Source organism: Ovis aries, chromosome 24 (assembly GCF_016772045.2).
Source record: "Ovis aries strain OAR_USU_Benz2616 breed Rambouillet chromosome 24, ARS-UI_Ramb_v3.0, whole genome shotgun sequence".
Classification (NCBI taxonomy): Eukaryota; Metazoa; Chordata; class Mammalia; order Artiodactyla; family Bovidae; genus Ovis; species Ovis aries.
In genome coordinates this window covers 27,031,911-27,054,652 of record NC_056077.1, presented here as the reverse complement: position 1 = coordinate 27,054,652, position 22,742 = coordinate 27,031,911, and the positions used below count along the sequence as shown (strand labels likewise).

The window sequence follows — 22,742 nt, the reverse complement described above, 5'->3', positions numbered from 1 at the left end:
CCCACTTTATGGCCTATTGTGCTGAGTCTTCGTTGCTGTATGTGTGGGCTTTCTCTGCTTGTGGTGCTCGAACTTCTCATTGTGGTGGCTTCTCTTGTTTCGGAGCGTGAACTCTAGGGCGCTCAAGCTTTGGTAGTTGTGGCTTCTGGGCTTCGTTGCTCCATGACAAGTGGAATCTTCCCACACCAGGGATCAAAGCTTTGTCTCCCATGTTGGCAGGCGGATTCCTAACCACAGAACTGCCAGGGAAGTCCTTCAGAAATTTTTCATCATCCTAACAGACACTCTGTACCCTAACTAAACAAAAAACTCCCCATTCCTCTCTCCCTCCAATCCCTTGTAGTCTCCATTTTTTCTGTTTCTCTGAATTTGCCCTTTGGTGTCCGACTTATTCCACTTAGCATACTGTTTTGAAGTTTCATCCATGTTGTAGCAGGTATCAGAACTTCTTTCCTTTGAAAAAAATCCATGATTTCTCCCCCTTCTCAAGATGATCTATTTTTGATTCATTGTCATGCTTTGAGTCTTTGTTTTGTTGTCACACTTTTCTTTGTTAGTTCTTTGAGCATATTTATAATAGGTACTTCAAAGTCTTGGTCTATTACATTTTTTTTCCCCACTGAGTTTGGACTGATGCCCCCTAAAGGTTGTTGTTGTCATGGTTTGTTTGTTTGTTTGTTTAATAAATAGCCTGGTAGGCAGTATCTGTGAAATCTGCCTCCTTCATGGTGTGTGGCCATGGTCTCTACCCTGTCTTTTTGTGTTTTGTTTTTTAACCAACTGATGTTTTTATTTTTAAGCTTGGGTTCCTAGGAAGACCTCTGTGTCGGTGTCGCTTAATGGTCAGCCACTTATTGAATGGAGGCTGTACGCAGTTACCTCGAATCAGTGAGAATTCTGTTCTCTGCCAAAAAAGATCTGTGTGTGGGTAGGAGAGTACAAAGTTCAAGCTGTTTTCAAGTTGGCCCCAGCTTTACTTTCCACTGAGCCCTTTTGAAGCTTCTCTGCTCATGTGGCCCCAGGGTTAGCCAAGTGTGGAAGGATGGAGTGGGCCCCCCTGCCCTCCACTGCAAATGCACACAGCCTCAACTAGGAGTATGCGTGCCTCAGCCTCAACCACAGCATCAGGCTAGTAAAAGCATCAGCTCTTCTCACTTTCACACCCCCAATTTGGCTACTTCTACCAGAAACATTGCTTGGTGTGGGCACTGTCTGCATCTCTAAATCCAATGAGCCCCCTTCATCAGTGAACCTGCTGGTCCTCAACACTGTCCCACCTTGGCAGCTGGGATGAGGTGAGATGAAGCAGCCTCAAGCAAGAACACAAGACCAGCCTCCCCCAGTTCTAACTAAAAGTTGAGCAGTTTTCAAGTCAATTCCTTCTTAGACTGGGACATGTGTTTGGTCAGTTTCAGAGCTCCGAAGTGACTGTTTTGTCTGTTTTGCCCAGATTTATAGTTACTTTTGGGGAGAGGATTTTCTGACCTCCTCACTCAAACATAGGTGGCAACCTCCTCCTTTAAATATTTTGAACTTTGTTCTCAAAAACAGTTATGTTGGGACTTCCCTGGTGGTCCCAGGAATCCGCCTGTCAATGGAGAGGACACAGGTTTGATTCCTGAGCAGAGAAGATTCCACAGACCTGGGGGACAGCTAAACCCATGCACCACAGCTTGAGAAAGCCCACATGCAGCAACGAACACCAAGTGCAACCAAAATTAATTAACTAATTAATTAAAAACCAATTTTATTATTTGGCTAAGAAATTTGGAAGTGGTGGGGGGGGTCATAGTGCCTTGAAAACAGTTTGATGCTTTCAAGACTTGTTTTTAGTTCTTTAGATAGGACTGGAGGGCTTCCCAGATGGTTCAGTGGGTAAAGAATCCGCTTGCAACGCAGGAGACGTAGGAGATGTGGGTTCAATCCCTGGTTGGGGAACTAAGATCCCACATGCGGAGAGACAACCAAGTCCATGTATTACAACTACTGAACCTGAACACATTAGATCCCAAGTGCCTCAACTAGAGAAGCCTAGGTGCTGCAATGAAAGATCCCATCCTTGTCCACTTTGACTCGATGCAGCCAAATAAATAAATATTTTAAAAAATAAAAAAAAATTTTTTAATGTAAAAAGTAGGTATGTCCAGCCCCTGTTACTGCATTCTGATCAGAGCCCCAGGCAGGCTCTCTGGTTACACTATGTGGCACCCCAGCCCAGCCCCACCTTGTGCCCCCAGATCAGTGGCAGCTGAGACAGTAGAGGGCAGCTTTTGGTTTTCTACAAATGTCCCCAGAGTTCTCCACAGAGGCCAGCAGAAAGCCCCCATTCTCTGTGTTCATGGGCACCCATGCCATGTGGGCTAGAGGCAGGCGTGGGGAAACAGGTGCAGTGGAAGGAGCCAGTCCTTGAGTGTCGTGGCCACGGGCTTGTTACTGAACTCAGTTTTGGCTGCTCGCTGCTCAAGAGTCCAATACGAGACAAGTGCTACATAAGGAAAGACACCTTTATTGAGGAAGCCAGCAATCCTAGGGAGAAGGTGAACTCATGTCCCAAAGAACCAACTCCCCACTCCCCGAGTTTTTGCTTGGAGATTGTATAGGGGAAAGAGGAAGCAGCTACATGTTGAAAAGAGGGTTGTGGGGCCCATGATCAGCGTGTGGTCATTCTTCTGATTGGTTTGCAGTGAGGTAACTGAAGTCAGCATCATCAGCCTTCTGGTTCCAACCTGTCTGGGGTCTACATGCTTGTGGGCAATATACAGTGAACTTCTTCCACCCAGAGGGGATTTCTGCAAATAGAAAGTATCTGCAAAATAGATCCAAGAATTATCTGTAGCCCTTGATAAGAAAGGGAACTAAAGGTACTTGACTTTGTTTAATGCCTAAACTACTATTATGTTGTCTTGTTTGACTATTTTCCTTTGCTTCTGCATTTTCTCATTTCTCTGATTAAATTTATTCTGTGGAACTCCAGGAAGACCTCGGAGGCTGACGTTTTTCTACAGTAAAGAGGCAGGCAGAGGATAGGCAGGAGGCAGGGAGAAATCCTAGGAAGGCCCATAGGGTCCTACTCAGTTACAGCAGGTTACCTGTGGCTCTACAGCCACCAGCTATTCTGAGATTTACAAGGAAGCAGGACATGTAACACCTACCTGAAGCCCACTGGAGGTTTGTCTTCTGATTGTTCTTGAAATTGCCTTGGTGGTGATAATAATGCTGCTGCTGCTAAGTCGCTACAGTCATGTCTGACTCTTTGTGACCCTGTGGACTGTAGCCCACCAGCCTCCTCTGTCCATGAAATTTTCTGGGCGAGAATACTGGAGTGGGTTTCCATTCCATTCTCCAGTTGCTATCTGGGTGTAAACTCATCAGTAGCAGGAATGTGGGGCCTTCTGGAGTTTCCCGAAGGAGTAGCCAGAATGACTCCATGGGGGTTAATGGAGGGATAGCTTGGGCCAGTGGCTTTTTTAAAAAATTAATTAATTTATTTTATTTGGCTGCATCAGGTCTTAGTTGCACCACACAGGATCTTCCTTGCTTCATATGGGGTCTTTTGTTGTGTAGTGAGGACTCTCTAGTTGTGGCTCTCAGGCTTAGTTGCTCCAAGGCATGTGGGATTTTAGTTCCCCCACTAGGGATCGAACCAGTGTCCCTTCCTTGCAAGGTAGATTCTTAACCACTGGACCACCAGGGAAGTCCCAAATTGTATTTAATTTTAATTATTGCAATTTAAATTGTAGTGATTATTGTATAGGACAGCACAATTCCAGAGGCTTTAATATAGGGACTCCTGGTAGAGTTATAGGTATGATTAAGGGAACCTACAAAGAATGTTGAAGCCCCTAGAGGCTAACAATAAAGGGAAACTGTTACTAATTCCAAGATTTAAGGGAAGAAATAGTGTTGCTGAACCCCAGTGAAAGGTGGAGACACAGGAGGGGATAAAATTCTGATCATCAATTCCAGTGTGTGTGTGTGGTTTGCGGGAGTTCTGTGCCAGAAATGAGACAAAGGTTAAATATATATTTCTTATTTCGAATCACAATATCACAGGAGATCACCTCACAGATCCTATAGACATGAGCAGGGAGATAAAGTCAGAAGTGTGACTAGAGCGGGCCAGAAATGTCCTCTCTTCTTTCCCTTTGATCTCCAGGCTGTCCTAACTTTAACTGAACCCAAGTGGGAGCCAGAGAGCAAAGGAGCCTCCAGGGTAGAGAGCAGGGCAGAGAAGGGATCTGCGGGGTGGAAGGCAGATGACAAATCAGGCTAGGGTGACAAGCCCCAAAGCACCACTTCTGAACCCCAGGGTCTATGGAACTCTGAAAACCACTTCCTAGGTGGGATATGTCAAACTGAACAAGTGCCTGGGGCAGAGGCAAGAGGGGACCCTTGGAAGTCTTATGGCTTCTGAGGGATCTCTGCTGAGATTCTTTTTTTTTTTTTTTTTTTTTTTCTGCTGAGATTCTTAATGGCCGAGGCAGGAGAAGAAATTCAGCTCTGTGCCAGTGCTTGACCTAAGCTGGGTAATTTCATTGACATTTTCTTGTTTAATCTTATAGCATTCCTGGAGAGACAAGCATTATTTTTGTTTTATCATTTACCATCTTACCATTTGTCATTTATCATTTTAGCATTCCCTTCAATTTAGAGCTGGGATGAGGGCAAGCAGTTGGTGACACCCGTTGGTGACATTTTCCAGACTGGAGGAAAGCTGCATGGGTGTACTGAGTACTTCATTACTTATTCTGGGGCTGGAATGGATCCCAAAACATGCCTTAATGGCCAATACCTGGTCAGCCAGGTCCTCTAACTTCCGAAATCTAGTATTTAAATTCCTACCACCTCTGGCTTTGCAAAGCACACAGATCTTCACTGTCTTGGTGTGTGGGAATCCCATCAGACCTCCAGGCCCGAACTTGGACTACTGATTCTCTGGCTTTTCTCAAAGCTCCGGAGAAGGCAATGGCACCCCACTCCAGTCCTCTTGCCTGGAAAATCCCATGGACGGAGGAGCCTGGTAGGCTGCAGTCCATGGGGTCGCTAGGAGTCGGACACGACTGAGTGACTTCCCTTTCACTTTTTACTTTCATGCATTGGAGAAGGAAATGGCAACCCACTCCAGTGTTCTTGCCTGGAGAATCCCAGGGACAGGGGACCCTGGTGGGCTGCTGTCTCTGTGGTCGCACAGAGTCAGACATGACTGAAGCGACTTAGCAGCAGCAGCAGCAGCAGTTAAACACCAGTTAAACCCTCTAAGGGTTTCCCAGGTGGTGCCCATGGTAAAGAACCTGTCTGCCAATGCAGGTGGATTTAAGATACACAGGTTTGATCCCTGGATTGGGAAGATCCCTGGGAGGAGGGCATGGCAACACAGTCCAGTATTCTTGCCTGGAGAATCCCCATGGACAGAGGAGCCTGGTGGGCTACAGTCCATAGGGTCACAAAGAGTTGGACATGACTGAAGAGACTTAGCTTGCATGAATATATATACACACCTGAGTCACTTTGCTGTATACCTGAAACTAACATAACATTGTAAATCAAATATACATACAATCCATAGGGTTGCAGAGTCAGACTCAACTGAAACAACTTAGCAGGCATGCACACAAACCCTTTAAACACTCTCAATGATAGCCCCAGGTCAAATTGGATAAAGAGAAGCCTACAATGACAACTCTAAAGCAGTACTAAAGATCTAAGACCATTTTGAATGCAGTACTAGGACCTAGTTGTGAATGCAGATTCTACTCCACACCAGCTGTGTGATCTTAGGTAAGTCACTTAACCTCTCTGAGCCACTGTGGCCCATTCTTCACTGGAGTAACACCCACCTCACATGTCGTCGTCTCTTCATCAACGCTCACTCTTGATTTGCTTTGGTGATGGAAAGTGAAGTCACTCAGTCGTGTCCGACTCTCTGTGATCCCATGGACTGTAGCTCACCAGGCTCCTCCGTCCATGGGATTTTCCAGGCAAGGGTACTGGAGAGGGTTGCCATTTCCTTCTCCAGGGGGATTTTCCCAACTCAGGGATCGAACCCTGGTCTCCCGCATTGCAGGCAGACACTTTAACCTCTGAGCTACCAGGGAAGCCCTAACACTCACTCGTGAGCTGAGCTCATCTGGACATGGCTTTAAATACCAACCATATTCTGATGACCCCCAAATCCACACCTTCAGTGTGGGTGTCTTCTGGGAGCTCCTTACTTGCTGGTAGGAGCTCATAGAGAATTGCTTACTTGGAACCTCCACTTGGGTGTCTAAAAGGCGTATCAAATTTAGCATGTTCCCAGATGAATTCTTTATCTTCTCCCCCAAACCTGCTCCATCCCCAGCCTTCTCGTATCAGAAAACCACAGTTTGGTTCTTACAGTTAGTTGAGACAGAAATCTTGGTGTTGTCAGATCCCCTCTCTCACAACACCACCCCCCCCCCACGCCCACCAAAGCTAATAGGCTAAGAAATTCCATTGGTTCTACCTCAGAAGATAAGCAACAGTTGATAACTGGCCTCCACATTGCCCATCATCCTGGTTCAGACTCCCTCATCTCTCACCTGACCCGGGGCAGGAACTCCTGCCCTCAGAATCTGGCCCTATTTTCTCTCCGACCTCTCCTCCCACCCTCTCCCTGGCATGCGCTCTGCTTCAGACATGCTGGCCTCCTTGGGGTTCCCAGAACACGCCAGGCATGATCTGCTGACAGGCTCTTTGATCTGACTTTGTTCTCCGTAATAGCAAACACTGTGGATTTGTCTAGACTCTGTCTCCCCTTGGGAGACAGTCACCTCCAGGACAGGTGACTGGCACTTTCTTTGGTTCATGATTATAAACTATGCCTAATTCATGGTTGCTTTCATGCTCAGTGGCTTCAGTCGTGTCCGACTCTGCAACCCCATAGACTGTAGCCCGCCAGACTTCTCTGTCCACGGGATTCTCCAGGCAAGAATACTGGAGTGGGTTGCCATGCCCTCCTCCAGGGCATCTTCCCGACCCAGGGAAAAAACCCGCATCTCGTGCATCGTCTGCCTTGTAGGCGGATTCTTTGCTGCTGAGTCACCGGGGAATTTAGCATTCAACAAATATTTGTGAAATAAATGAACAGATCAAATAACATTGTGAGGTAGATTCTTTATTCTTATTTCAAAGGTCTCGAAAACTGAGAATCGGAAATGTGCCCAAGGGAATTCCCTGGTGGCCCAGTGGTTAGGACTGGTGCTTTAACTGCGGGGGGCCAGGGTTCCATCTTTGGTTGGGGAACTAATCCTGCAAGCTGCATGGCACAGCCAGAAAAAGAAAAAAGGAAAGAAACGTGCCCAACTTCACACAGTTAATGTCAGGGAGTCAGGCTAGAATGTTTGCCTTCAAGGCCTAGACCCTTGCTCATGACTGACATGTTGTCGGTTGATGTCATCCCTGACATTAACCAGCATGAGCGATATTCTCATGTGAAAAGTAATTTTGTGTGAGTGCCAGGAAAACACCGGACTCCTCTGAGGAGCTACTGTATTTCTTCCTCCTTGAATAAGAGAACTCATCATATAAACTGTCCCTTTGGGGGTCGGCCCCAGGAAGTTCATAGTCAGATGTGGAGTTTGTCACTCTACTTGCTCTTTCTTAGCCTTGGATTTTGTTTGTTTGGCTGCGTTGGGTCTTAATTAGGTTGTGTGGGCTCAGTTGCTCCTCGGCATGTGGGATCTTAGTTCCTTGACCAAGTATCAAACCCAAGTTCGCTGCATTGGAAGGTGGATTCTTAACCACTGGACCACCAGGGAAGTCCCTGCTTTTTCATTTTATTGGTAGTTTTCTTTGCTGTGCAGAAACTTTCTAGTTTGATGTAGTCCCACTTGTTTACTTTTGTTTTGAGTACTAAGTTCAAAAAGTCATTGTCAAGATCAATGTCAAGGAGCTTATTACCTGTGTTATCTTCCAGGAGTTTTATGGTTTCAGGTCTTAAGTTCCAGCCTCAATCCATTCTGAGATCTTTTTTGTGTATGATGTTAAGATAAGGGTGCACATTAAGGCTTCCTTGGTGGCTCAGTGGTAAAGAATCCACCTGCCAATTCAGGAGATGCAGGTTCAGTCCCTAGGTTGGGAAGATCCTCTGCAGAAAGAAATGGCAACCAACTCCAGTATTCTTGCCTGAAAAATCCCATGGAAAGAAGAGCCTGGTGAGCTACAGTCCATGGGGTCATAAAAGAGCCAGACACGACTTAGTCACTAAACAACAAAGACTAATTTTTTTACATGTGATTGTCCAGTTTTCCCAACACCATTAATTGAAGAACTTTCCTTTCCTCATTGTATATTCTTAGGTTTGTTGTTGTAAATTCATTGACCATATTTTTTGGATTTATTTCTGTGCTGTCTATTCTGTTTCATTGATTTGTGTGTCTGTTTTTATGCCAGTGTCATACTGCTTTGATTATTATAGCTTTGTAATATAGGCTGAAGTCAGGAGGTGTAATGCCTCCAGCTTTGTTCTTTCTCAAGACTGCATTGGCTCGGCCGGGCGGCGGCCACTGGCGCGCCGCGGGTCGGGGACGCAGCATCGGCGCGCTCAGGGCCCGGCGGGCAGTAGCTCCCGCCGCCGCCCACTCGCCGGCCGGGGAATCCGGGGCAGCCTCCCGCCCAGGGGCGGTGGCGGCGAGACCCCGCCCCGCCCGGCCGGCCCGCGCCTATCGCGGTCCGCGGCCTGGTCACGCGGGGAGTGGCGCCGCGAGCTCCGGGCCATCGCCCGGCGGCGGCCAGAGTCGCGGCGGGCCGGGACGGGAGCGGAGGGCGGAGGGTAGAAGTAGGGGCGGGCGGGCCGCGCCAGTCCCCGAGCCGCGCATGCGGAGCCGACCGAGCCACGCCGAGGGCGCCGAGCGAGGCGGCCGAGCCCGAGCACCCATGCTGCTGCCGCTGGCCTGGGGCTCGCTCTTCTTCCCGGGGCTCTTCGGGGTCTGCACCTGGGGGCTGCGGCGCGCGCGGCCCGCCTGGACCCACCACGACTGCGTGATGATCAGCACCAGGCTGGTTTCTTCAGTGCAGGCTGTGTTGGCCACCGGGTCTGGGATCATCGTCATCCGCTCCTGCAGCGACGTGATCACCGACAGGCACTGGCTTGCCCGAGAGTATGTCTGGTTTTTGATTCCCTACATGATCTATGACACCTACGCCATGTACCTCTGTGAGTGGTATCGAGCCGGGGACCAGAGCAGCAGACATTCCCTCACCATTTTTCGAAACTTCCTAAGCAAAAACCGCCTCATGATCACACACCATGTGTTCATTCTGCTTGTCCTTGTGCCCATTGCCCAGAAGCTCAGGGGAGAGCTTGGAGACTTCTTTGTCGGCTGCATCTTCACAGCAGAACTGAGCACTCCATTTGTATCGCTGGGCAGAATTCTGATCCAGCTAAACCAGCAGCACACGCTGCTGTACAAGGTGAATGGAATCCTCACGCTGACCACTTTCTTCTTGTGTCGGATCCTCCTCTTCCCTTTCATGTACTGGTCCTACGGCCGGCAGCAGGGACTGAGTGCCCTTCCACATTCCTTTCCACTGCAATGTGGCCAATGCCTTCCTCATCGCGCCACAGATCTACTGGTTCTCTCTGCTGTGCAAAAAGGCAGCCCTGCTCTTTGATGTTCCTCCAGCCAAAAAGGACAGTTAATGGCTCCCATGAGTCAGGCAGTGAGGCCGCCTACTCGGTATTCCCTGGACCAAATTGCAAATTGTGTCTTGGGTGGCCTCAGCCTTTTGGGTATTGTTCAGCAGATGGATTTGAGTTCTTCTAAAGGATATTCACTATCACCTCCCTCTTCTAACCTGCCCCTTTTGCAAAAGCACTCTTTCCCTTAGCAACAACTGTTGGATCCTGTCAGAGCTCCACTGGCAGCGAGGTGGTTTTAATGCAAAGCCCAAGGATCCTTTCTTGGGTCTTACCTCCAGGGCTCTGGGAGGTAGAAACAGGGGGTGTGGAGAAAGGGGTACCAAGGTGCTAAGCAGCCGGGCACCTGCCTGGTCCTAATATTGGTGGCTCCCCACCTTTCCAACCACTCAGGGCAGTATCTATACACTGGGCCAGCAGAAGCAAGTGATGACTTGGTTCTTTACATAATTTTTTGTAATGCTGGCCTGGGAAAATCACTGTGGGTAGGTAGTTTTTTTTGTTTACTAAATAACCTGTTGGTCCTTTGCCTCATTCTCTCATCCATGTGCCAACATAAAATCCTGTCTACTGACTTCCAATCAGAAGTCTCTCTGGCGGGGTGCAGTAGGAGGCAGGGATGGGAGCCTGAAGCACCTGAGTAGGTAGCCAGGCCCGTGGGTCAGCACCTCTGCCGGCTGACTTGGAAAGACCAATGTCAAACTTATGAGCTTGTTGTCAACAGGTAAGATACTGTTCTCTTTTTAAGTACCCTCAAGCCCAGCTTCCCCCATATCCACACATACAGGATGCTCTTGTTAAAAACTACAGGGGTAACACAAAATGACAGCTGCTGAGCTATTCACTGGGTGACCCCACTCTTTGACACTCCTTTTCCTATGGAGTAGGATGGACTTCAGTATTCCAAACCGTGAGATGTCTCATCTAGACGGCCTCCTGATAAGCCAGAGCTTGTGGTCCAAAGCCTGTTCCTCTCTGAGTTACCACCATTTAGCCACAGAAGGCTGGAGAGCAGGAGTGCAAGACAGCCCTGGCCCAGATATGTTTTGTGGACTGACTGCTACCTACCATTTGCAAATAGCATCCTCTGGTGCCAACACTAATTACTCCTTAACAATAAGAAAGGATTTTAGAAACTGCTACCATGGAATTTCTTCCCAAGTGGCAGTGAAAAACTAGATTTTTTTAAAAAGTGCCTTTTAATTCATTGTTGTCTGTGAACTTTTTAAAGTACTGAATGTGTGACAGTGTCTCAAATTTTGACTATTTCAGTCTTTAATGGGTGCCGTTTAAAAAACAAGCTGTAATTTTTTACTGTTTTGTTTACTGTCAGTATATCTTTATTAATCACCCCTGTGGTGATTAAATTGCACTAGTATTTTCCAACTTAATTCTCATTTGTGAAATACATTCATGCCAACTTCCAGTGGAAAAAAAAAAAGACTGCATTGGCTCTTGGGGTCTTTTGTGATCCCTTGCAAACTTTAGAATTGTTTGTTCTATTTCTGTGAAAAATGCTACTAGAATTTTGATATGGATTGCATTTAATCTAGATTATTTTTGGTGGTATGGACATTTTAACAATCTTATTCTAATCTGTGAACATGAAATATAATGTCATTTTTCTGTCTTTTTCAGTTTCTTTCATGAATGCCTTATAGTTTTCAGTGTACAGATCTTTTGCCTTCTTGGTTAAATCTATTCCTAGGTATTTCATTCTTTTTGATGCGATTATAAATGGATTGTTTTCTTAATTCCTCTTTCTGATAGTCTGTTACTAGTGTATGTAAACACAGTTGGTTTTTATGTACTGATTTTGTATTCTGCAATTTTACCAACTAATAGGAAGCCCATAGAAGGGGACCAAAGGGGACTCAGGACTCATTGATTGGTTTTTATAAGGCCTCCAGGATCCCATGCTGTTTGTCTCCATTCTCTGCACCCATAACGTTGTCAGCATCCTAGGGCTGGTTCTTCTCAGAGTTGTAGGATGTGTTTTAATCATGTGTAGGAAGGAAAAGTCATTTCTCCTGTTTTTTTTATTTGTTTGTTTTTGTTTTAGCCAAAGAAGAACTTTCAAACCTTATAAGCTTGCAACTCAGTGGCTAGAATGGGGTCACATTCTCTTTTCTGATCCAATTGTGGGTAGAAGTGGTGGTGGTTACTTTAGATCATCAGACTTTCTCCTGGAGCTGAAAGGGTGTGTCAGTGTCCCTGATATGCAGGGGCCAGTGTCCCTGATATGCAGAGAGGGTGGCCATCTGAATGAACTGAGGTTCTCTTAGGAAGGAGGAAGGCAGGATAGATGACGGGGTTGGTTAATCTGGGCACTTTCTTTTCACATTGCAACGGCTTTTTTTTTGACTGTCTGGTATTTAAGTATATTCATATTTTACAGTGAACTAATAAAGCTAATTGGGGATTTAGGTGCTGGAGTTGCTGCTGCTGCTGCTGCTAAGTCACTTCAGTCGTGTCCGACTGCGTGACCCCAGAGACGGCAGCCCACCATGCTCCCGCATCCCTGGGATTCTCCAGGCAAGAACACTGGAGTGAGTTGCCATTTCCTTCTCCAATGCATGAAAGTGAAAAGTGAAAGTGAAGTCACTCAGTCATGTCTGACTCCTAGCAACCCCATGGACTGCAGCCTACCAGGCTCCTCCGTCCATGGGATTTTCCAGGCAGGAGTACTGGAGTGGGGTGCCATTGCCTTCTCCGAGGTACTGGAGTAGGTCTTCCCAATTTGAAAGCATTCAGTACTGGAGTAGGGCTCCTCAACTTGAAAGCATTCAATTTTTCCTTTTTTTTGAGAAAAATCTCCTGGATTAGCATCAGACTTTTCATCAGCAAAATCAAGTATTCAGATAGTAGAAGAAGATCAGACAACACCCTCTAGATTCTAAAGAAAAGTATTTTTAGCCAAGAATTCTGTATCAAGCAAGTATAAGAATAAAATAAAGACATATTAGGGTGTAAGATTATTTAGAAAGTTTAACTTCTTCTTAGGAAGGTCACTTTCTTAGGAAGTGACTTGAGGATGTGTTCCAACAAAAATGAGGGATAAATCATGAAAGAAGGATGTAGGGTTCAGGTAACAGGGGATTCCACTTTCAAGAGAAATAACTACCAGTCCCAGGATGAAGCTGTGTAGCCATGAGGAGAGGCAGGGGGACAGGTAGGCCACTCAGAGCAAGCAACTAGGAAAAGCAATTTGATATTCTAGGAAAAAATAAAGAAGCATAATTAAGAATGGGTAATCTTAGTAAATTATTAGACTGTGCACTGAATAATATTGGTATAATATTTAAAGGAAAGAAAATGAATAGTGTTCCATTTTTAGACTCAAACCCTGGACCAGACATTGCTGATCCAGACTCTAGATCAGACAGTGCTGATCTTGAATTTCTGAGATAACTGAAATATTCTACTTCTGTGCTAACCAGTACGGTGAAGCCATTGGCCATGTGTTGTTTTGGAATATGGCTGGCTAGTTGCAACCGAGGAGATGAATTTTAAATCTTTAAAACAATTTTTTTTTTTACATTGGTTTTTCCCAGTGGTCCAGTGGTTAAGAATCTGCCTGCCGATGCAGGAGACACATGTTCGATCCCTGGTCTGGGAGGATCCCACATGCCGCGGGGCAGCTAAGCCTGTGCACCACAACTACCGAAGCCTGAGCTCCCTAGAGGCTGTGCTCTGCAACAAGAGGAGCCACCACAATGAGAAGGCCACACACCGCATCTAGAAAGTAGCCCCTGTTCGCCACAACTAGAGAAAGCCCATTCTCAGCAACAAAGACCCAGTGTAGCCAAAATAAATTAATTAGCTAAAAAATTATAATTGAAGTATAGTTGATTTACAGTGTTGTGTTGGTCTCTGCCATACAACAACACATGCATGCTAAGTTGCTTCAGTCATGTCTGACTCTTTGCAACCCTGTGGATTATAGCCCACCAGGCTCCTCTGTCCATGGGGTTCTCCAGGCAAGAATACTTGAGTGGGTTGCCATGCCCTCTTCCAGGGGATCTTCCCCACCCAGGGATTGAACCCACATCTCTTATGTCTTCTGCATTGGAAGATGGGTTCTTTACCACTAGAGCCACCTGAGAAGCTATATATATATATATATATATATATATCCCTAACCCTAACCCTATATATATATATTCTTTTATCCTGCTGCTGAGTCACTTCAGTCATGTCTGACTCTGTGACACCCCATAGACGGCAGCCCACCAGGCTCCCCTGTCCTTGGGATTCTCCAGGCAAGAACACTAGAGTGGGTTGCCATTTCCTTCTCCAATGCATGAAAGTGAAAAGTGAAAGGGAAGTCGCTCAGTTGTGTCCGACTCTTAGTGACCCCATGGACTGCAGCCTACCGGGCTCCTCCGTCCATGGGATTTTCCAGGCAAGAGGACTGGAGTGGGGTGCCATTGCCTTCTCCTCTTTTATCCTATATGTATATTACATAATGTATAGAATAAAAATATGTATATTATATAATATATACTTTTTCAGATTCTTTTCCGGTATAGGTTATTATAAGATATTGAATATAGTTTCCCTGTGCTATAAATAGGTTTTGTTATTTATCTATTGTATATACAGTGATATGTACCTGTTAATCCCAAATTCCTAATTTATCCCTCCCCCATCCCTTTCACCTTTGATAACCATAAGTTTGTTTTCTATGACTGAGTTTTGTAAATAAGTTCATTTGTATCATTTTTTTTAGATTCACATATAAGTGATATCATATGATGTTTGTCTTTTTCTGACTTATTTCACTTTGTGTGATAATCCCTAGGGGTCCTTCCATGTTACTGCAAATGCATTATTTTATTCTTTTATGACTGAGTAGTATTCCATTGTGTGTAGGTGTGTGTGTGTATGTGTGTGTATAAAAGCCACATCTTTCTTTCCATTGAATTTTAAATCTTAATGAATTTTAATTAATTTAAATTAAAATAGTCCCACTTGGCCAGTTGGTGTTATATTGGACAGTATAGCTCTAGACAATGCAAAGAAGAGATGCAAGTATTAGCTACTTTATGTATTATAAAACTAAATGTGCGCATATCAGAAACTAGGAGAGAGATCAGGAAAGGGAAACCACAAAGCAACAGTCAAGAAACTGCTGTATAAGAGGGGACCCGTGGTCCAGCGGTTAGGATACTGCACCTCTACTGCATGGGGTTCAATTCCTGGTTGGGGAACCAAGATTCCCACATGCTGCATGGTGCAGCCAAAAATAAACAAATAAATAAAAGCTTCCAGCCACTGACATTAGAAAAAAGAAAAAAAAAATTTTTTTTTAATGGACTTCCCTGGGGGTCCAGTGGTTAATACTCCATGCCCCCAGTGCAAGGGGCCCAGATTCGATCCCTGGTCAGGGAACTAACCCACATGCTGCAGTAAGGCCTGGCATGACCAAATAAATAAATACATATTTTTCTAAAAAAGGATCTATAATTGCCAACATTTACATAGAACTTATGATCTATTAAAGATGAGGCAACAGGCCTCAAATGGAGTCCATTTGTGTTGAGCCAAGTCACTCAAACCAAAACTTAATACCTAACCTGATTATAGTTTCAGCTGTTCCCAGGCATGAAAGTTTAAATTAACCAGTCTGAAACTTCTTGATCAACACTAGTGAGGTAATTTTCTTGATAAGACTTCTATCTTTCCTGACCTCTGCCTGTAAAGAAATAATTGACTAAAATAATCCTTTTTCTTTCTTTGGCTAATCGCCTCCTCATCCTGCCCAACTTAGGCCTATAAAAGCCATCGATTTGTACAGCTCCTCAGAGCGCGTTTCTCCTGGCTAGGTGAGATGCTGCTAGATTCATGGATTGTTTAGTATAAAGCCAATTAGGTCCTCAGTTGAGTTGTACTCTTTAACAGGTTGATGGCACAGCTACCCCTGGCTTAGCTCACTGAATCCTTAGTGTTAGTCGCTCAGTCGTGCCCGACTCTTTGCAACCCCATGAACTGCAGCCCACCAGGCTCCTCTGTCCATGGGATTTTCCAGGCAAGGATACTGGAGTGGGTTGCCATTTCCTTCTCCAGGGGATCTTCCCAACCCAGGGATCGAACCCGGGTACTCCTGCACTGCAGGCAGATTCTCCACCGACTGAGCTACAAGGGAAGCCCTCCACTGAATCCTTAGGATAAGGCTAACTTCACAGCTCAGTAGCCTGAGACACAGGAAGGTGACATTTGTTGCCCAGGGTCACACACTCTGTCAGCAGCGGAGTCTGGGGGTCTGGCCCTAGGAAGTCTGGCCTCAGAGTCCTCTCCAACCATCATCTCGCCACACATGACAGCTGACACCAAAAATGACCATGAGCTACTAAATTTACAGCAACAAAAATTGCAGTCACAGTTACAGAAGGCCTAAAAAAGAGGGATGGCACTGACCTGGGAAGTGGGACAGGGCCAGTGGGTCAGATACTTTCCTACTGGGGCTGGAAGCCAGTGGATTAATGACAGGCAGGGAGGACACTTCTAGAAACAGCAGAATTAACATGTTGTCGAGGAATATGGAACTACCAGAAGAATTGAGACTAGAATAAATAAAGGAGATTAAAGAATGGTTCCTTTCCAGGACTAGGACTTGGGAGGGAAAGGGAAGAGTATTACCCTCCATGATAAACACTCTGTGCTAATAATATGCGTTACTTTGATAAAAATTGAGAAACCATTACATTCAATGATAAATTAGTAGTACATAAACACCCCTCTGACCAGATAGAAAGTCCCTGGGAGGGGGCGGATAGCAGAGAGGGAAGGGCTGCCTGACTTGTCAGCCCTGTTCCTGGAGAGGGCTGTGGATGGGAGGAAAGGGCCCAGGCTTTGGAGGATTAGATGGGACATCACAACACAGCTCATACGCATCAGTTATTGTTTACTAGGCTCTTACTAAGGGACTGCCCTGCCCCCCTACACTATCTAATTTAATCCTCCTATGAACTTTGAAAAATAATATATGTATGTATGTATATATTGGCCATGCCCCACAGCATGAGGGAATCTTAGCTCCCTGACCAGGGATCAAACTCGTGTCCCTTGCATTGAGAGGCAGGTTCTTAACCACTGGACCACCAGGGAAGTCCCTGAAGCACAGAGTCTTAACCACTGGATTGCCAGGGAAGTCCCCTCAAATAGTATTATTGTCCCTATTTATAGATGAAGAAACTGAGACACAGAGATGACATACCTGACCCCAGGCCATGCGGACAGTAAGTGACGCAGCTCAGGTGCCCGTGATCCCTAATCTGAGGCTTCCTTGGCCTCAGGCTTAGGGGCAGGAAGGAGCAGGCTCCCATCTGCTTGGATGTCTGCCTGGAAACAGCCCCTCAGAGACCTGCAGGAGATCAGATCTGAAAGCCCAAACCCTGGAGAGGACAGAAATATTATCTTCATAGAACACAAGTGGCTTGCCCCACTCTAGCACCTGCAGACCTCTGATGACCTCAAGGGACTTCCTGGAGGTCTGTGGGCTGGGTGCAGCCTTCACAATTACAGGCACACCCAGTGCTTGCAGCTCCACCCTCGTCTGGTCCCTTTCAGGCGTCCTTGCTTCAGTGGCACAATTCTTCACCCTATGCCTTCTTTCTTCTCTCAGCCAGAGAACTCCTTGTCAGCCAGTAAACATCACGGAGCACCTACTGTTTACCAAGCAAGTCAACGAGGGTTCCCTAGTGATCCAGTGGTTAAGAATCCACCTTGCAATGCAAGGAACACCAGTTTGATCCCTGGTTCAGGAAGATCCCACAGGCCGTGGGCAACTGAGCCCATGTACCACAACTTATGAGCCAGCACTCTGGAGCCCATGAGCTGCAAGTACTGAGCCCACAAGCCGCAGTGAATAAAGCCGGCGTGCCCTAGAGTCTGTGCTTTGAAACAAGAGAAGTCACTGCAATGAGAAGCTTGCGAACCGCAACTAGAGAGTAGCCCCTGTTCGCCAAAACTAGAGAAAGCCCATGTGCATCAACAAAGACCCAGCAAAACCAAAACTAAATAAATATTTTTTAAAAAGTAAATAAAAAGTGCCATAGAAAACAGCGGTAGGGCCTGGGCCATGCAGGCTGGGGTGAGGGGAGAACAGTTTTAGCCCCTCCCCCTGCATAATACAGTACAGTAGCCGGGCAAAGACATACGGAGAAGGCGACACTTGACCCATTTGGATAACAGGGAAGAGCCTTCTAGGCAGGTTCACAAATGGCACAAAGGCCTCCAGGCTCAGATTCTCCAGGGACAGCTTGGAGGCCTGGGTGGCAGGAGCAGAGGGAATGAGGGCAGGAAGGGAGGGAGGGTCAGATTGACGTGGCCTTGTTGTCCACCTTGTGGGTGGCTGTCTCAGAGTTTAGAGCGGGGGACGGGTGAGATCAGATGTTTGACCCGGGTCCCTCTGGCTGCTCCTTGGCTAAGAGCCCAAAGGAGGTGATGAAAGACAAGGCTGAGAGCAGGGAGACAACAGTGAAGGTGGGGGAAGAGTAAGCAGATTCTAGGTCTTTCTATTTTATCTTTTGTGCGTGTGTTGGGGGAGGCATGCCACAGGGCTTGCAGGATCTTAGTTCTCTGGCCAGAGGTCAAACCCTTGTCCTTGGCAGTGAAAGCTTAGAGTCTTGACCGACAAGGAATTTCCAGTATGTTCTTTTATTTCGAAAATTTTCAGGTAAGAAAAGTCCCAAGAATAATATAGTGAACACCCGCAGATCTTTCACATGTCTTCACCACTTAAAAAAAAAAAGTCCTTTTATTAGATGCCTGAGCATGTAATGGGCTTCCCTGGTGGCTCAGAGGTAAAGAATTTGCCTGCAATTCAGGAGACGCAGGTTCAATCCGCGTTTCGGGAAGATATCCTGGAGAAGAAAATGACAACTCACTCCAGTATTCTTACCTGCGAAATCCCATGGACAGAGGAACCTGGTGGGCTACAGTCCCTGGGGTGGCAAAGAGTCAGACACAACTCAGTGACCAAACGACAAAGAATAGAATAGAATAGAAGAAAAGAAGAATGATGGAATTACATTTTCAGTATGGTATCTGGATACATCTTACAAACTCAGAAGCTCTGAGTCCTCTTTGTTCCTGACTTAGGGGAAACATAATGACGCCATTCACCTTTTTGGTAATGACCGCTAACTAGAAACCTTTTCTTCTTCTTTTTCTCTTCTTTTATGGGCACCTGCGAAGAGATTTGCAAGATACGCGTTTCTGCTTTCTCATTTTGAAGTCGAGTTCTTTCTGCTTTCTCATTTTGAAGTCGAGTTCTTCTCAAATATCAGGCCAGGTGCTAAATATATAGAGGGAAATGGTGGCTCAGGAATATGTTGATATATTCGATAACCGGTTTGTTATAAAAGTTTATAATGCAGGAACAGCGAGATGGAAGATAGGAAAAGGGCAAGGTCTGGGGGAAAGGGGGGCGGAGCTTCCAAGCCCCACCCCCATCTCTCCCCATCTCTGCATGTTCATCAACCTGGAAGCCCCCTCACTTCATTTTATTTTTCCATGTGTGCTTTATTTTTATCTTCCAAATTTTTAAATTTTCTATGGTTATTATTGTGTGTGTAAAACTATTGAAGAGGAACTCGCTGGATTATGCACCATGACTCCTACGTTCTTTAAACATGTTATTTCCTTCAAACTAGGAATATAGCCATAATATGCTTATCAAATTCAAGGAACTAATGTTAACAACATTATTATATATTCTACAGTCTAATCAAATTTTGCCAGTTATCCCTTGGTGTCCTTTACAGCGTCTTTTTTTTCCTGTTGACGATACCATATTGCATTTAGTCCTCAAGTCTCTACTCTTTACAGTTCTGAAAGAGTGTCTCAGGCTTTCTTTGTTCTTCCTGCCACTGACATTTTTGAAGAGTAAGGGCCAGTTGCTTTTGTAAAGTGCCCTTCAATTTGGATCTGCCTGATATTTCTCAGTGATTAGATTCAGGTTTTTGCATTTGTTTGCTAGGACAGAAGGGATCCTTCTCGGTGCATCATATCTGGAGCCTCTTGTTGGGTTTGTACTATCACTGGTGATGTGAACTTTGATTGCTCTGGTAAGATAGTGTCTGTTAGTTTTCTCCACTGTAAAGTTGCTACTTTCCTTTAATGAATACAAAGCTTGTGGACTATAAATACATAGCTTTAACACTATAAAAATACCCTATGTGCATGCCACACCTCCCTGCTCCAATTTCACCCAGTGGTTTTAAACATTCATTCTTATCTGAATCCATTATTATTATGTTGGTTGTAAACTGGTCTTTTTTGTCTTTATTATCAGTATTTTTAATATCTACTTATTTGGCCACCCCAGGTCTTGGTTGTGGCAAGCGGAATTTTTTTTTTTTAGTTACAATGTACAAATTCTTAGTTGTGCCCTGTGGTATCTTAGTTCCCTCACCAGGGGTTGAACCCATGCCCCCTGCAGTGGGAGCTGGGAGGCTTAACCACTGGACTGCCAAGGCCCCTCTTGTCTTTTTGATACTAGCCATTCTGACAGGTGCAAGGTGATCACCTCATTGCAGTTTTGATTTGCATTTTCTTGATGATTAGTGATGTTGAACATTTTTTCATGTGTCTGTTGGCCACCTGTATGTCTTCTTTGAAAAAATGCCTATTTGAGTCCTCTGCCCATTTCTATTCTTTTTGATTTTTCTTTTTCCTCTGCCCATTTTTAAATCAGACTTTGTTGTTGTTGTTATTGAGTTGCATGAGTTCCTTATGTATTTTGGATATTAACTCCTTATCAGATGCATGATTTGCAAATATTTTCTCCTATTCTGTAGGTTGTCTTTTCATTTTGTTGATGGTTTCCTTTGTGGAGAAGCTTTCTAGTTTGATGTAGTCCCATTTATTTTTGCTTTTAATGTCAAATCTAAAAAGTCATTGTCAACACCAATGTCAAAGAGATTATCATCTATATTTTCTTCTAGGAGTTTTATGGTTTTAAGTCTTACATTCAAGTCTTTAAATTATTTTGAGTTTGCTTTTGCATATGGTGTGAGAAAGTAGTCCAGTTTGTTTCTTTTGTAAGTAGTATAGTTTTCCCAACACCATTTAATGAGGAGGCTGTCTTTTCCCTATAGCATATTCTTGACTCATTTGTCATAGGTTAATTGACAGATTAATTAATCAATTAAGTGTGAGTTTGTTTCTGGGCTCTCTATTCTGTTTCATTGATCTATGTGTCTGTTTTTATGCCAGTGCCATACTGTTTTGATTACTGTAGCATGAGATATAGCTTGAAATCAGGGAACAAGATAGTTCTTTGGGTTCATCTTATACTTACCAGGCTCCAGCCCTGGGATCAGCCATTTTCCAAGGAGCCTGGTGGAAGAGGCAATCCCCTGCAGCCCAGAGCATACTTGCACACTCTTGCTATGTGTGCATACGTCCGTGCATGCTCAGTCTCTAAGTTGTGTCCCCCTCTTTGTGACCCTATGGCCTGTAGCCCACCAGGCTCTTCTGCCCATGGAATTCTCCAGGCAAGAATACTGGAGGGGGTTACCATTTCCTTCTCCAGGGGATCTTCCTGACCCAGAGATTGAACCCTCATCTGTATTGGCAGGTACATTCTTTTATCACTGAGCCACCTGTTAAGCCCACACTCTTGCTGATATGCCAACAATACATGATCCTGGCCGTTCTACATCCAGGCAGTTTCTCAAGGTTGTGTTGACAGTGAGTAACGCTGAGGGATGAAGTAATGTCTCCCTTCAGGACAAAGGGCAAGTTTGCTTACCACCTACTCAAAAAGAAGGAAATTCTACAAGATCAGAGTTCCTCAGCTGTGGGGCAAGTCTCTCCGCGTTCACCGCTGTGCGCGTCGGAGTGGCGGGGGTGGTGGGGGGGGAGGAGGGGTGCGGGGGGGGGGTGCGGCGGCGGCGGGGGGCACGGGGTAAGCGGTACTGAAGCAGACGTAGCGCATCTGCTGTTTGCTAAGTGACGAGTGGTGGGTTTCTGTGTCTCTGACTTAGGAGTCTCATGTCTTTGTCAGACTAATTCATTAGCTTGTGAGTTAGGTGCAGTCCCAGGCCCTGATACTGGCCTGTTTTGGTCACATGTCATGTACATGTATTAGTACTTGTACAACATAAATATCCCTGGAGGAGGAAATGGCAGCCCACTCCAGTATTCTTGCCTGGGAAATCCCATGGATGGAGGAGCCTCGCGGGCTACAGTCCATGTGGTCATAAAGAGTTGGACAGGACTGAGTGATTGAGCACAACATAAATACCAGTTTTGATTTTTTAAAAAAAGAAAGGTAAAAAAAGAAAAAAAATCATATATATATACCAAAAGTCAAGGAAAGTGAAAAAACAGCAACCACCCAAAGAAGAAAATAGAGAACTCTGCTCATTCCTACCCAACAAATTTGTTAATCCCTCTGTAGATATCTTTTCAGTGTCTTCCATGTAGATTCCCACATTTTTATTAGTCTTTTGCAAAAATAAGATTATAGCATAATGGGAGGGGGCTCAAGAGTGAGGGGATATATGTATACTTAATAGCTGATTCATGTTGTTGTACAGCAGAATGCAACGTGACATTGTAAAGCAATTATCCTCCAATTAAAATGAAAAAAAGGAGGGTGCTTTCCTGGTGGCTCAGTGGTAAAGAATCCACTTGCTAATGCAGGAGGCACAGGTTTGATCCCTAATCTGGGAAGATCCCACATGCTGTGGACCAACTAAAGCCCATACACCACAACTATTCAGCCTGTGCTCTAGAGCCCCGGAGGTGTAGCTACTGAGCCCACGTGTGGCAACTACTAAAGCCCGCGTGCCCTAGAGCCCGTGCTCCACAACAAGAGAAGCCACCGTAGTGAAAAGCTCAAGTACCACTCCCTGGAGAGTAGCCCCTGCTCGCTGCAACTAGAAAAAAGCCTGTGTAGCAACAAAGACCCAGCACAGGTAAAAGTGATTAAATAAATACAAAGTTTCAAAAATTAAAAAAATAAGATCATAGCATGCTGCTGCTGCTGCTGCTAAGTCGCTTCAGTCGTGTCCAACTCTGTGCGACCCCAGAGCCGGCAGCCCACCAGGTTCCCCCGTCCCTGGGATTC

General features: G+C 45.5%; 1 protein-coding gene and 1 long non-coding RNA gene across 2 annotated transcripts; one reads left to right on the top strand and one right to left on the bottom strand.

Annotated features, from left to right (window-relative positions):
• Nucleotides 1-2,486: 2,486 nt before the first annotated feature.
• On the bottom strand, nt 2,487-17,126 carry LOC121817837 (uncharacterized). Its single transcript, XR_006057894.2, has 2 exons — nt 16,878-17,126; nt 2,487-2,806 (listed from the first exon to the last, which is right to left on the bottom strand). It is a non-coding gene; the product is annotated as an uncharacterized LOC121817837 (long non-coding RNA).
• LOC114110616 (TLC domain-containing protein 3A-like) lies at nt 8,753-11,290 on the top strand. The gene is given in 2 exon segments (XM_042240088.1): nt 8,753-9,524; nt 9,526-11,290. Coding segments are annotated over 2 exon segments (825 nt in total). The 5' UTR covers nt 8,753-8,835; the 3' UTR covers nt 9,662-11,290.
• Nucleotides 17,127-22,742: the final 5,616 nt, after the last annotated feature.